We start from the raw sequence: 15,526 nt of genomic DNA, 5'->3' as shown, positions 1-15,526 counted from the left end.
ACCGTCTGGTTGCAGCACCCTGGGGACCTTGCTCATCTACGTCCAGAAGAAGCAAATAAAGTCCTTGATTTTCTCTGCAGCGTCCGACATCTCCCTCAGAAGGTACAAGAACGCCATTCATGTATAGTCATCGACCAAACAAAGGAAGTATTGGTTTCTACTTGGCGTGCTCTTCATCGGACCACTGAGATCAGCATGTACGATGTCCAGCTTTTCCTTGAAACCTCTATCCACACTTTTCTTTCCCTCTAGGCAACGTTGGCACATAGTACGCACTCCGCAGTCCATGACCTTCATCCCATCTGCTTGCTTGTTTACGTGAATCGATCGAACCGCTTTAGGATCCCGGTGTCCCAGGCGTCTGTTCCACGTATGCAAGCAATGCGTCATGTGCGACGTCTGGACACTAATGATCGCCTACTCCGGAACACACAAACGGTACAAGATTCCTTGTCGCTCGCCTACCGCACACTTGTTCGGTGCGGCTTCGAATTTTGCACCGATTCTCAGTGAGCACCACATCAAAGCTCTTCTTTGTAAGGATACTCACCGACACAAGTCCACTGGTAGGTTTCGGCACATACAATACCTCGCTCAACTCGATCTCCATTGGTTCCCCAGTGGCGCTCACACCAACGATGATTCCGCGGCTCGTGCCGCCATCGGCCAACATCACGCTCGTACCACCGCTTTGCTCCAACACAGTGAAGAACTTCCGATTCCCCATTATGTGCCGTGAAGCACCATTGTCGATAAACTAGCTTGACGGTTCAGCTTGTCCCACCATCCACGCCAGTGGTTCCTCGGAAAATGCTTGTGCCGGCTTGGTTTTCGGTTCATCTGACTTCTTCGCTTCTGACTTCGACGCTGATTCGCCAGCTGCACCATTCGGGCAATCTTTCTTCGGGTGTCCCGGTTGTTTACACTGGCAACAGGATCGAGTCTCCGCTTGTTTACTTCCGGCACCAACAAACTTGCTACCACTACTTCAACGTCGGCGGCGGTGATCCACTCGCAACGGGTGTCCACAGCTCAAAGTAGCACCTCCGATGCTCCATATCGTCGCGCTCCTTGAGCTGCAGATGCGTCAGCTTCTTAAGAAGGTAGACCTCCGACCCCTTGTCGTGGTAGGTCTTCAACGCATCCCATGCATCCGTCGCATTCGCACAATTGCACACCAAACTTGCCGTCATCAATGCAGAGGCCGATTGTCGCCCGAGCTTTTGCATTCGCCTTCGTACAAGCATCTGTGACCGGATTCACTTGGGGTTCGGAGATGACGTACCATATATCGTCCCGGATCAGCAACATCTTCATCTTAAACTTCCACGACTGGTAGTTGTGGTTGTTTAACTTCTACAATGTAAATCTCTGCGAATCCGTCATTTTGCCGCTTGCAGGAATCCACCGGTCGGAGCTCGACGCCAAAAACAAACGATCGATAAAACGAACCGTTCCGTAACTTTTCTCGCGCGAACCCGATTTCCACAGTCACGAACTAGTCCAGGCCCATAACTTGTGAGCGGACAATCGATTAACGGAACCAGACCTACGAAAACACGGATAATCGGGACGAAATAAAGAATCAAACGAGCGCGCACTCTAAACAACGTGTTTTTATTTCGATGAACTCAGCGCAACTAACAAACGTCAAAATGGAACAACATTTTTATGTTTTCTCTACAGGGGTGTATTCGCCTAGCGCAACATCTGGAAAGGGCGCAACATAACAAACCATAGGTTGCTTTACTAGAAAAGATCCTTATCCAAAAAACATTTTCTATGTAGACGCATGGTTTTCTTCGAGAGCCAAATTTGTTCCACTGAAGCGATCTTCTCACTCTTTACAGGAAACGTAATACGGAGTATTCCAACAAATTGTGTGCCCCAAAGCGCGAGTTCGCCGACATTGCCAGCCGTGGATCGTACTCGTTCTACGACAACTGCAAACGACAAACTTCCTAGTGCTGCTCCACCAGGAAACAGGAACAATTTTAACGCCTAGCTAAAGCAAACCGAAAGTCCTCTATAGCCACTTACTTCCCACCCCAGGACACAAGTGGAATTAGGGTCGAAGGAGAGAGAGATTATAGTTGTTGTTTTTTCAGCATCCAGACTAACCGCAATATCATGTATTATCTTAGATAAAAGTTGACCCCAGTTATCAAATCAATTTGCTAGTGTTAATGGTAGCAAGATTTCAGTTGATGTTTTTTTTCATTTGTTATCTAAACAAAATTTCGAGTAGGATGCTTGATATGTGATTTCTATACGTTTACAGCTATTGTTAATTCACTGAATGTGTGATCGAGGCGATTGAGATGAATGTTTGAAGCTGAAACAGAACCTTTCTTGAGTCATTTTATTCCTTTAGTAATTAGTAGAGACTATACCATAAAGAAACCACGTGTTCCCTACATTACAACTATATATTTGATTGTACAAATTTAGAACGAAAGAAACGAGAAGTAACCGATTACCGCGTGCTTTTATTATTTTATAGTGTAAGATTATTTCTGTGAAATTTAAATCTGTCTTCCCTAAACTTGAAAAGATTACCTGTTGTTAGGGTTAAATTTTCAATCGTTAGTCCCGAAACAGTTTAGTTTGGGTACAATCGATACTTTTCAGGACCATTCATACGAGGTTAGCCAGCAGAAGAAATGCAACAAGTAGGCATTAGAAGCATTTCCAGGAAAAAGATCACAGAAATTGCCAAAATTAATCACAAACCTCTTTAATAGGAACGAACCTTAATTGCTTAAAACATTACGGATGAATTATATGTTAGCCTATGGAACACTCTCCTGGAATCTGAGGATGATTTTGTAACTTCCAATATACCAAGATATTTTTTTTTAAATACAGCACCCAGTTTTGGATCTTCTTCTCGTGCCAGCTTAGGTTTTCCCCGACAAGATCTGGTCCTTTCAAAACCCGTCATCACCATTTTAAAACAGATCCTCTTTATTTCTAGTACATTGTTCTTAAAAAAACGACCATACTTTTTGTTCTTTAGATTACATGCTAAGAAATGTGATACATTGTGAAATAAATTTTAAAACAAACGGTCAATCGTTCCATGCTTCGAAACTGCCTGGGCCAATCATAAAATTCATCTCGAAACACACGTTTCACGTCATTAATGATATAACGCCAGCATCTTTGATTATATTCTCCAACGTCCAGCGTTTCTTAGGCTCCACCTGAACCATCATCTCGCAGAGCAGTTGCATTCCCGGCTGATAGCCTTTACCATCACAGTCAATCCTAGGTGCCTTGAACTTAATTTTACCATTCTCGGTCAGGTCAGAACCCAAAAACGGATGGTCCAGCATACACATTTCATAGAAAATTATCCCAAGAGGCCACACATCACTTTTATAATCATACCGTTTACCGGTTGCTACCTCAGGTGCCATGTACAGTGGAGTACCCACGATCGTCATATTCAATTCGTCCAGCTCCGATCCGTTGGGATGGGTGCTACAAATCTTCGCGATTCCAAAGTCTGCCAACTTTAAACGGTTATCAGCATCAATCAGTACATTCTCCGGTTTCAAATCTCGGTGTATTACTTTCCTCTGGTGTAGATACTGCAGTGCTTCCACCATGTCCATAAACTTGACCATAACGAGCCGTTGGCTGAGAAATGCACGGTGAACACGGCGTCGCTGTAGAAAATCTGCCAAGTTGCCTCGTTCCGCAAATTCTGTTATCATATTCCAAGAATCGCTTGTTTGAAAGAACCCGAAGTAGCGTAATATTCGAGGGTGGTTTATCTGGGACAGAATAGTATGTTCTTTTAGCACGGTTTTATACGCGTATTCCGGACTGTTATAGGGAATAGATTTGATAACCAGTCGGCGATTGCGCTTGTCCTTTCTGTTACGATATAACGACACATTGCTGAAAGGGAAATAGTTTAGAATAACAGAAGCACAGTTGACGATAGACGTGAGTTTACCCTCCATAACAGCCAGATCCCAAATGCGATTCGAACTCCACTGAACTTAGATCAATGTTGACTAACATGATTCACTTGGACACTTTAAACGACAAACAAACAAAAATAAATGCCTATTAGACACATTTAGTTCTACTACAATGTTCAAAAGCAATATTAATATTATGGATATTATACAATGAAAAAAGCTTCGGAATGGGTATAGGATAATAGGAATGCGGTATAAATATGCTCATTACCCTATCTAACAATACGAGAGGGCCCATAATTTGGCTCGAATCAAAACTCGTCGAAATCTTGACAAACTTATGATTAGGGCGAAAAAGCCGCCCCATAGAAAATTCCCATGTATCAGACACGCAGAAAATGTCAGTGAAAAATATAATCAAATTTTGGATATCTAACATGGCGATTCATGTTTGGCATAAGCTTAAAATTGTTTTTTAAACAATTCGCGTGTTCTCGCTTGTATTTTGTTTGACTAGTACACTTCATTTAGCCAACGAAGGTGGGAAATTGTGGAATCTTGCGTTAGTATAGTGGAACCTCAGACTAACAGACATAACACTATGAGGAAATTCCCTCGAAAAATATCGATCCGGCAATTTTGCAGAACACTAGCTCCACCTGTTATTCAAACATTTATTTGGTGGTGGGTTAGCCCTCAGGCTTGGAAACAATTGATCACTAGTAGTCTATCCCCCATATGTTTGTTTAGATGTCAGTGGCACCCTAATTGCAAATGTGGCCACAGTCCCAACTACAAATACATTTAAAATGACCGTTAAAGCGGGCGAAGCATTGTTTTCGAGTGTTATGTCTGTTAGTCTGTGGTAGAACAAAATCCCTGACCTAAAGTCTTAAAGAACGTCTAATTTATTGCTCACTTCCCATCAACCTGGACTCCACAGCCGCACTTTCAAAGTGCGAGTGATCAAACTGCTACTGAAAGCTGCGAGCTGTCAAAACACATGTAGACGGAAAAATGATAAGTTCTTTTAACTTAAATTTAGGTAGTTTTGAGTTTTGCGTCTCTTTCGAACTTATTAGTGTTGTCAAAAACAAAGAGAGAGATTCGACTCAGTCGAGGCCTTCCACGGAATAAGGTACTTTTGAGTTGTTTGAGGTATACTCAAAATTAGGTAGATTGAACTTAAATTTAGGCAAGATTGAGTATAAAAAACCTGTCAATGAGTTGTGGTTTTTGCCGTGGTTAAAGAGAAACTACCTTCAACACAGTTTACCTAATTTTACCTTATTCCACGATAACGCGAGATTGAGTCAAAAAAGCTCAACTTTTGGTAGTTTTTCGTATCCGTGTATTGAGATGGTACTTTCATAGACAGGCCAGTCGAACTAACCAGTCTATGAGAAGAATCTAATAGAAGAACAGTAAGCGCGCAGAGCGGTTAGAATCCAGTTCTTTGTGCCACAAGCAATATTCAACTCTTTTTTAGTCCAGTGCCAGTATGAAGAGGCACAATCTCCAGAACACAACATTTTCTTCAACAAATCTCCCTCACTCACGACACTTAATTGTATTATACAATCCAAAATTTTTCATTTTTACGAAAATTGACTGGAGCGGAAAAAATCGCGTTATCACGCGCACTGCTCACTTACTATTCTCCTATTCTATTCTTCTCATAGACTGGTTAGTTCGACTGGCCTGTCTACGAAAGTACCATCTCAATACATGTGTTTTGACAGCTCGCAGCTTTCAGTAGCAGTTTGATCACTCGCACTTTGAAAGTGCGGAGTCCAGGTTGATGGGAAGTGAGCAATAAATTAGTTATTTTGATTGGCAAATTCCTTTTTAAATAGAATCAACAAAAATAATAAAGTGAAATAAAGGTGTGTGTATTATCATTGAATCAAATCAAAACAAGGTTCTGTTATGTTCCAAAAAAGGATAAGTTTGATCTAAATAAATACTGGGATGTTCAAAAGTGTTACTGCTAAATCAAATACAAGTATCCCAAAATCGTGTTCGAAAGCGGCTTAACGGTGGCCACAATTTCACGGTAACAACTAAAAGATCAATTCAAAACTGCAGGCTGTAACCCTATCATTTCTAATTGCAATACCTTCTTCGTGAGCAAAGAAATATTTATTTTGAGTATATTTCTACTTTTAGGCCAAGAAAACCAACTTACTAAGTCATTCAAAACCAACAATTTCAGAAAAATTGTCACCATTTTGTAACAAAACAGAACTTTTCAAATCCTTCGTTCACGAAGGGCATCTAGGCATATACTAAAGCAAAATTGTAGGTTTTCTCATTTCAGATAATTCTTGATTTATCATGGACGTGGCAAAAGCTGTCATTGTTATTTTGCAAGCTTTTTCAACATCAAAATTACTACAAAGACCTCAAAGCATGTGCAAAAATACATGCAAAATAGTATCACAAAAGAATGTAACAATTATACAATAAAATTTAAAAATCGCCAATGCACCCTATTTTTTATGACCAGAGTAGATATAACCCCTTAAAACAAGCCATTCGAGGGACTGGCCAGTGTAATTGAAATGTTATATTTTCGCCTGCATATTAATCGGTGAACATTTTCGTCTGCATGTTAATCACAAGATTTAATCTGTATAAATCTAGTTCCAATTTCAAATTACCCACTAATCGACCGAATTAATTGGTTGAAATAGACCGATTTCAACAGATTTCGTCGGTCTTATTTAATCGGCGACCACGAGCTACCCTCCATCCTTTCAAGCGAAGGTACACCAACCCGATCACGATTATGTGTACAACACCGATCTCACTCTGAATGAGTTTTTGTGGGTTCTTGGCAAAGAACGAAATGTCTCTACAGGGCCTGACGGCTATCCTCTTCTCCAGCTACTCCCGCCAATTGAATCGCTTCGTAATTTTCATATATTCCAAATGAAAATTTGGAGGAATCTGCTGAACATTGGATTGGAAAATAAATTTATCTTCCAGCAAGATAACGACCGAAAAACTACTACTTTCTTCCGTGCCAACAGAATTAAGTTACTAGAATGGCCACGCCAAAGTCCAGACCTTAATCCTATTGAAAACTTGTCTATTTTGGATCAACGAGTTGACAAAGGAGGTGTCACAAATAAAGCAAAATTGTTTGCAGCTCTTGAAGAAGCTTGGAACAAAATTGATGGGCGGTACCTACAAAACCTCGTCGAAAGTATGCCCCGACGTTTAAAGGGTGTCATTAAAGCTAAGGGAGGCCACACTAGATACTATTTACTATAAATTTCACCAACATGAAAACTGTTTTTCGAATGTATACTTTTTTGTCTCTCAAAAATCATACCCTTAATAGAAAAAAATATAAAGCCTTATAATTTGGCATAACTCACAAACTTTTTCTCCAAAATTCGAAATATTACAGGTGCTGGAGCATTTTACTAGAACATATAATAAAGATACGTGGCCGATATAAAGAAATATACAAGAAAAACAGTTTTGCATAACATTGTCGCGCATTGTAAATTTTGCATCATTTAGATATAATAGTGGTACCATTTTATATGGGGATGTGTTGTATGACCGCACTTTCCAACCAGTAACTCCGGAATCGGATGTCGGATAACGGAATAAAATGCAATGGCATCCTGTACCTTTCATTTGAGACTAAGTTTGAGAAAATCGGTTTGGTCATCTCTGAGTAACCGATGTGCGATTGTTGGTCACAAATTTATTTATTTGAATACTTTCAACGAAAAAAAAATACATACGCACACATACATTTGGTGAGCTCGACGAAGTGAGTCGAATGGAAAAAGAGTTTCCTCCGGGCCTCTGTTAAAGAGTCCATTTTCAGAGTGATTGCATAATCTTTCTATAGGAGAAGAAAAAATATATGGGAAATTCATGTATGATCGGATTCTTTTTCTTAACTCCAAAACAAATACTTCGTTCAAATGAAATTCGGTAGCAATCAATGTGAATACTGAACCCTTCATTTAAGACTACCCAGGTAACCAGTAAGCATTCGTGCATGCATTAAAGTAGCATATAATTTGCATTTCAGGTGCCTCTTGCAGTATATTAGCATTCGTTATTCATAACTGTTGTTAATCAGCATTCAAAAAACTGTTTAAAAATTTCCTGTCGGTAAGCAGCATTCTGAATGCACAACAGCCGTAAAGAAGCATTTTTATGGCACAACAGTAATGTAGCCGTATATTTTGCCAAAAGCAACTTTTAAATAGCATTTAAAACGACTTAAAAGCATATCAGGGTGCTGTTAAGGCGCATTTTGCATGTTTATTGGTTACCTGGGAATGATTGTGAGAATCGCAATATACAAAAGAAAATTTTTGGATAAGATTTCCTTTTTTTTAAACCTGGATTTTTGCACAAAACCCTAGAGAACCTCGGATTGAGTTGACACCACCCACTCTATTTTTCCAGTAAACCGCAAGTTACAGCGAGATGCCCAGAACAAAGTTTCAATAGCCTACCGATCGCCAGCAACTAGTTTAATCCATCTAACCGCCTTTTCGTTTACTGGGCATTTCTCTAAGCGGCCTTAGATTTTTAACAAGTCAAATAGATTAAGCACTTTTTGAGTTCAAGTTGTATCAAATGACTGCAAATTTTGGTTGCTGAACCAATTGGATCATTAAATGAAGAATAAAATTCTTCTTTATTCTATAAACCGATAGAGCTCATCTTTCTAAATATAATAATATATATGTTCAACCTTTAAAACATCAGAATAATTTTTAATTGATTTTCTATAAAAATGTAAACACGTCCTCGTTTGACACTATTGATCTTCCTTGACAGTGAATTTAGCCACACGGGTTTTTGACAGTTATCCCAGCAAAAACATTGGGATCAAGGTAGCAAATTGTGTAAAATATTTTTATTTGTTATTTTACGTAAAAAAAAGCGAAAAAAAATAAGTTCGGTTACGTATCTTTAACGTTAGCTGCAACGGAAAAAAAAATAAAACAACATATGGCTTAGGGCCGATTTCTCCATCCTCGCTTAGCGCTTAAACCAGCTTTAAACGTACTGGTGAACTTGGTTTAAAAGTTAAGCGAGGGTGAAGAAATCGGCCCTTAATGAACCAATTCGAGCAAAGCGTTTGTGTGGAAATTAGTAAGTGGAAATGTACTTTTTGCATTGTTGCTATTTCACTCAAATTAAAAAGAAAACAATGCAATAAAAGAGTTACCAAGAATGTACCCGCTGAATTTTATTTATGCATCGATAGCATACTTTTCTATCTGCCTCTCGTTTCTTCTGCTGTAAATTTTATACATTGGACATATTTGGTCTATCCACTCATTGAATGCTTACTAGAAGTATATGCATGAAAATGCATAAAAAATACAGCAGAAGAAAAGAGACGGGAATAGAAAGTATGCTAACAATGCATATTTTTGTTTCTCAGTGCAGTTAACAACATTGGGACTATATATGTATTTTTTTTATTTGTGGCCTGTATCAAAGGCGTTGTTTACTTATGTAAAGGCTCACACAGAATGAAGCCAAATATACCAATCGAACATGTCACCGGCTACCTATCGTGCAAAGTAAACAAACATACTTCTTTAGCTATGTCCTCATGCGTGCTCGCAAGGGGAGTATTGTTATTGGCAGGAAAAATATTACAATAATAGGAGTGAAAAACTATTTGTTTATATATTTACCTTTCCTCATTTCTTATACTGCTTACAAAAATCTCGAAGTTTCATGCATTTTAAAGATGTTTGGCATCAAAAATACGAGTTCGATTTCTGAAATTTCATGGGGTCCCCCCTTTGAAAAGCGATCCGTGCGAAATTTTATAGACATCTGTGGGGATAATATAGTTATCATATGGGACTGAGTGAAAATCGGCCCAACCATTTCCGAGAAACTGATATGAGTTTGCTAGTTTTGAAAGATGGCCGCTTTTCCCGGGCACTTCCGTAATCGTCTATGGTGGTCAATATAGTCAACGAAAGTTTGTTTGGCCGTCGGTGACCTAGAACTACAAATTTAAGTTGTTTGAGAGACATTTTAGCGAAATTTTTACCTTTTTTGCTTTCATCGGAGTATCGGTTTGAATCACAATTTGCTATGTGATCGCACGCCACAACCCGTAACTCCGGAACCGGAAGTCGGTTCGGGATAAAATTTAATAGCCATTTACGGGGAACGCAACATCTTTCATTTGAGACTGTTTGGTTGATTCGGTCTAGCCATCTCCGAGAAACCGATGTGACTGTTATTCTGAACTTCCGCCGTGGCTTCCGGAACCGATGATGGTGGCCAATGTGACCAAAAAGGCTTTGAATGGCTGTTAGTGACCTAGTACTACAAATCGAAGCAGTTGTTGCCACATTTTGGAAAAAAAATCACCATTATACATAGCAGAATTTATTAAAATCGACATTTTCAACGTGATCGTACTCATCACCCTGCAAGAACCGGAAGTCGGATTCATTAGAAATTCAATAGCAGCTTATGGGAACGTTGCACCTTTCATTTGGGACTAAGTTTGTGAAAATCGGTTCAGCCATCTCTGAGAAAAGTGAGTGAGATTGTGTTCACGTACACACACACAGACGCATACACACATACATACATACATACACACATATACATACATACACCCACAAACATTTGCCGAACTCGTCGAGCTGAATCGAATGGTATATGTCACTTGGCCCTCCGGGCCTCCGTTAAAAAGCCGGTTTTCAGAGCAATTGCTATACCTTTCTATTGAGAAAGGCAAAACAATTTATTTGATCCATCCACCAAAAGTTGATCCAGTTTTGTCATTTTTTTCCAACTCACTTCACGAACCTAGTGGGGGGGGGGAAATATTTTTTTTAAATTTTTGCTCAGCTCACTAGCCAATCTACTCTGTCGTTTTACCCGCTTACTTCACGAACCTAGCGGGAAAAAAATTGTTTTTGTTTTTATGCTTAGCCCACTAACCAATAAGTCTCCACCTTGTTATTTTTTTCCGGCTCACTTCACGAACTCAGCGGGATTTTTTTATTTTTTCAAGCTTTTTATTTCTAACATTCACATGTAGATTGCGCGGCAGTAGAATATATTTTTTTTCGTCCGTTTGACCGAAGTGAATAAAGTGGATCAGTGTAGGACGTTTGTTAAACAAACTTTTCTGCGGGGCAGTGCAAAGCTGATGCAAAAATGGAAATTAAATGCATTTGTTATACATTCTTAGAGTGATCCTCCCCCTAGGTTCAGGCGCACTAATTATAGTATACATGAAGCCATCACTGGTCTACAAAGGATTTTCAACCAGGTTGCTTCAGCTTTTGATTCAACGTGTCTAGACAAACTCTGCGTTAGCGATTTTCTAGACTTTTTAATCGATATTTTAACCACATTTGACTTTTTTGCCGTTTTTGTGAATTATTGTATGGCCGTTATTAGTGTATATGACTTTAATGTTAGAAATAAGTTCATTATTGAGACCAACAAGAAAGCAGTACCGATGATCACATGGAAGGGAACGATAATGCGAGAGGAGGCAGACGGAATGACCCCAAGCGGCTTCACCGCCAAGGCAAAGGATATCAACACGCAGCAGCAAACTGCGTCAACAAGATCTGGCAGACCGACATTATTAGCAATTTTTTTTATTTTACTTATTGTAAAAAAATAAAAGACCCACAGCTCAGTTGTGCTAACGCATTGAGCCGTTTCGAATAAACCTTTAGATAGAAAAAAAACGTAGGGGTAAGGCATTTTGTATGAAGATTTGTATGCAAAGTTCTAAATAAACCGGCTAAGTAACGGTTTGGAATGGCAGTTACCGTCGCAAATCGTGTTTTTTTCAGAGGCGTTCTACAAAAACCTTCTTCATTGAGTCGCTTGTCAATATTTTTGCATAGAAAAATTGCAAAAAGTAATTCAAATGATACATTATAATGTACAAAAGTTTTGATCAATTCGCTTCACCGAAATTTCTAAAAAAAAGCGAAAAAAGTGTTCCTTTCATGCCGAAAAGTGTTTCTTGTTGCTGAACCAATTGTATGATTAAATGAAGAATAATATTATTCTCCTTTTATTTTACACACAGAAAAAAATATTGGCAAAAATAAGAGATTTTCACTCTTAGCAAAAAAACAACCAACGCATACTCTTAGTTTAAATATAAAACTTTTGTTTTAAGTACTATTCTTCATTTGCTTAAAAGGAAAACTTTTACTTTGATTATTATTCTTGATAAATTTAAAAGTTTTACTTTCAACCTAATAGTTGGCGTTGGTTGTTTTTTGCTAAGAGCGGAACACTCTTACTTTTACCAATATTTTTTTTCTGTGTGTATAAACCTATAGATCTCATCTTTCTAAATATAATAATATATTTGTTCAACCTTTAAAGCGTCAGAATAATTTTTAATTGCTTTTCTAAAAAAATGTAAACACGTCCTCGTTTAGCACTATCGATCTTCCTTGAAAGTGAATCTAGCCACATGGGTTAGCATTTTTGACAGTTATCCCAGCAAGAACAGGGATCAAAGTAGTTCAATAAAAGGTGTGGTCGCGATAATTCAATTGTGTAAAATATTTTTTATTTGTTATTTTACGCACAAAAAAGGGAAAAATGGTTTGGTTACGTATCTTTAACGTCAGCTGCATCGGGAAAAATTGAAAAGTTTGTTTGGAAATTAGTATGGGGAAATGTACTTTTTGAATTATTGCTATTTCACTCAAATTAAAAAAAAAACAATTGAGTTCTACAAGATGACGACACGAATGAACTTATGATGAATGAAGTTCATGCTTGACAATTCTCGGTGGTTTGTTTACTTTGTCAGTTACGTGAGTGCGAGTGCAACGGGTGCTCATCTGTTACATTCGAACTTACGTAACTACCATGTAAACAAACCACCAAGAATTGTCAAACGAAGTTCATCCGGCTCATATTGTGGGGTTATGTCGGTTGGTGTAAAACCTAATGCGATAAAAAAGTTACCAAGAATGTAGTTAACTTTCGGACTATATATCTCGACAAACATATGATTACGGCTTAAAAGCCAACTGTCAAAATTCTCTTTGAAAGGAAATTCCGGACAAACCGTTACTTGTCAATCATAGATGTTGGTAGTAAACGAATGAGAAAGATTTTCTCTTTCATTAACTGCTATGAACTGTGTTGAGTCAGTAATGGTTTGTCTAGAATTTCCTTTCAAAGATGATTTTGACAGTTGGCTTTTAAGCCGTAATCATATGTTTATCGAGATATTGCGCACTTCCCACCAACCTGGACTCCGCACTTTGAAAGTGCGAGTGATCTCAAAACTGCGAGCTGTCAAAAAACATGTATTTCAAGTGATAGAGATGGTACTTTCATAGACAGACCAGTCGAACTAACCGGTCTATGGAAGAATGGTAAGTGCGCAGTGCGGTTAGAATCCAGTTTTGTGTGCCACAAGCAATATTTATTTATTTATTTATGTCCTGTGAAATTATGAAGAGACCACTGTGCAGCGCTTCTTTCGAATTATTGTTACGTTTAGGTTAGTTGCGATAAGCGTGTTTGAGTTTCCGCGTGCTCAAAATGAGTGAGCTTGATTTCACGCGAATTATTTTTCACTGGGGTGCTACTCACTTCACCTTTCTGGGGCCTCCATGAGAAACGAAACAACTATAACTTCGTGAGTCGTTTTTCAAATTATCATTTGGAACATTTTACCGATCATAATAATGCTGACGGTAGTCTCAGATTTTTATATTTTTCTTATCAATCCTAATTATGCGTTTAGCTATAAAATAATCTTAGTTTTTCACTGATGACGATTACTTTGCCGGGCAGAGGTGTTACGTATTTTCCAACCACCCACAGACATGAAAAAGCGTCATCACTGGGTTCCATTTTCTGCAGTGACCGCGAGCTCGCGTCTCGGAAAAAAATATTCGCAAAACTTGCAATGAGTGTGAGCAATCCAGATCCCAGAGTTCAGAACTCCTGTTCACCAATAATATTTACATCGGTCGAGATTGCGACGAGCAGCGATAACGCCGGCGGTGGTTCTTCGGGCCATGGAACTCCTTCGGGTGTTTACATCGAACAAAAAAACATGATGGGTCCGCTGGATGTAAGTTTGGCTTGAAAAATTACCAGAGATTTTCCTGGATTCAATTCATCATTCTACTTGTCTTGTAGAAACCAAAAAGTGCATCCAACGAACAAAAAGAAGAACTGGTCAAGATCTTTGAGGAGTACAATCAGCAACCAAAAACGGAAAGTTCCGAAACGGATTACAAGGAGAGGCAGCGGTTTTGGATTGAAGCTACGCATCGACTGAACAGAGTCCCTGGTGGTACCCTCAAATCAACTGCGAAATGGGTGAAATATTGGGCAGACGTGATCATAAATCTAAAACGAAAGTGTCGGTTGGTAGTTGAAGGAAGATCCAAAAAGATTGGCCCCAATCAGCTTGAGGTGAGAATTTTATCGGCTGCCAACTGCTACGACGTGTTGGATCAATGGACAAAAGCACTCGGCACGGACGGGATGATGGCCCTCGAGAGCAACGCCTCTACTGATCATGAAGAGTACTTCCCAGATGACAACGGTGTCCAGAAGGAAGAGATTGTAATAGAACATTATGCCGATGACCATCTAGATGAGGAATTTGTAACTAGTTTCTCCAAACCTGTCATCGCTGCGCACAACCAAGAAACAGTGACAGCCGAGCTGGAAATTCGAAAACCCACCATAGAAGAACTTAAAAACATGGCAACGACGGCTGCAATTACCACCACGGAATATGTCGAAATGACGACTTCTGCATTGGAGGGAACCAGTGAATTTCTGAAACCGAAAACCATCCGACCGACGCAAGAACGATTGCGTGAAGATTTAAAACGAACGTCGGAAAAGCTCGAATCAGTCATGAAAAAGCGACGACTGGACGATTCCAAGTTTGCGATCGCTCAAGCGTTGACCAACATGTCCGCGGCTATGTTGCAGCTCTCGAACGGCCTCAACGATCTGGCAAACGCGCTCACCAACGATGCAATGTAATTAGATGTAAGCTATTTGATCTACCGTATGTCGCGGTAGTTTTTATGTGTAAGTGACAATTGATATTGCGGTAAAGTAACGGGGTAGCTTTTGGTGTTCCCACTTGGAAAATCAATTACCTATTATGTCTTGTGTGCCTGTGTCTTTCGTGTTCCATTTTATTGTCAAGATGAGAAAAAATGCATGCGTGCAAATATAATTGTAAATTATTAATTACACAAAATTATTCAGGTTAACAGTCAAAGAGATTTAAGAGAACTTTGACTATTATTCCATTGGGACTCATAGACGTTAACTGGGCAAACTTCATTCACAGACTAGTTAGTTGAATGTTTTATTTGGGAACATCGAAACAAATTGAGGCATTACTGCAATTTTGTGGGATAAATTGATTTCAATGTACTGAAAACCTTTAAGAAGTGAAAACCGAACGTTCCCAGTATGCAACCAAGTTTGCATCAAATTCGTACCATCCCCTTTTAAAGATCCAGAATCAAATGGTTTAGGGAATTCTGTAAACAAAAGAAAAAGACGTTACAATCTATGGTTCTTCA

General features: G+C 39.1%; 3 protein-coding genes across 7 annotated transcripts in view; 2 read left to right on the top strand and 1 right to left on the bottom strand.

The window, feature by feature from the left end:
* The window catches only part of LOC131689650 (pancreatic triacylglycerol lipase-like), a 51,352-nt gene extending 48,332 nt beyond the window's left edge, over positions 1–3,020 (top strand). For 4 of the 5 annotated variants that reach the window (XM_058974889.1, XM_058974892.1, XM_058974890.1 and 1 more), the window contains exon 7: positions 1,851–3,018. In XM_058974889.1, the coding sequence (XP_058830872.1) occupies positions 1,851–1,965 (115 nt within the window). In that variant the 3' untranslated portion in view covers positions 1,966–3,018. Of the gene's footprint in view, positions 1–1,850 lie in introns of all 5 variants that reach the window. The other variant, XM_058974893.1, reaches the window with a different exon arrangement.
* Positions 3,021–3,116: 96 nt separating this feature from the next.
* LOC131689652 (serine/threonine-protein kinase Nek7-like) lies at positions 3,117–4,156 on the bottom strand. The gene is made up of 2 exons (XM_058974894.1): positions 3,968–4,156; positions 3,117–3,909 (listed from the first exon to the last, which is right to left on the bottom strand). Exons 1-2 carry the CDS (start codon positions 4,033–4,035, stop codon positions 3,135–3,137), a joined length of 843 nt encoding a protein of 280 aa, XP_058830877.1. The 5' UTR covers positions 4,036–4,156; the 3' UTR covers positions 3,117–3,134.
* A 9,646-nt stretch (positions 4,157–13,802) lies between these two features.
* LOC131690490 (uncharacterized) lies at positions 13,803–15,467 on the top strand. Its single transcript, XM_058976306.1, has 2 exons — positions 13,803–14,040; positions 14,109–15,467. The coding sequence occupies exons 1-2, from the start codon at positions 13,873–13,875 to the stop codon at positions 14,970–14,972; spliced, it is 1,032 nt and encodes a 343-aa protein (XP_058832289.1). The 5' UTR covers positions 13,803–13,872; the 3' UTR covers positions 14,973–15,467.
* Positions 15,468–15,526: the final 59 nt, after the last annotated feature.

Source organism: Topomyia yanbarensis, chromosome 3 (assembly GCF_030247195.1).
Source record: "Topomyia yanbarensis strain Yona2022 chromosome 3, ASM3024719v1, whole genome shotgun sequence".
Taxonomy (NCBI): domain Eukaryota; kingdom Metazoa; phylum Arthropoda; class Insecta; order Diptera; family Culicidae; genus Topomyia; species Topomyia yanbarensis.
This window is presented reverse-complemented; position numbering and strand designations above follow the sequence as displayed.

Coding starts and splice junctions, on each gene's coding strand:
- LOC131689652 (XM_058974894.1), bottom strand. CDS start 4,035: ATGTTAGTCAACATTGATCTAAGTTCAGTGGAGTTCGAATCGCATTTG. Junction 3,910..3,967: donor GGATCTGGCTGTTATGGAGG/GTAAACTCACGT, acceptor TTTCCCTTTCAG/CAATGTGTCGTTATATCGTA.
- LOC131690490 (XM_058976306.1), top strand. CDS start 13,873: ATGAGTGTGAGCAATCCAGATCCCAGAGTTCAGAACTCCTGTTCACCA. Junction 14,041..14,108: donor ACATGATGGGTCCGCTGGAT/GTAAGTTTGGCT, acceptor CTTGTCTTGTAG/AAACCAAAAAGTGCATCCAA.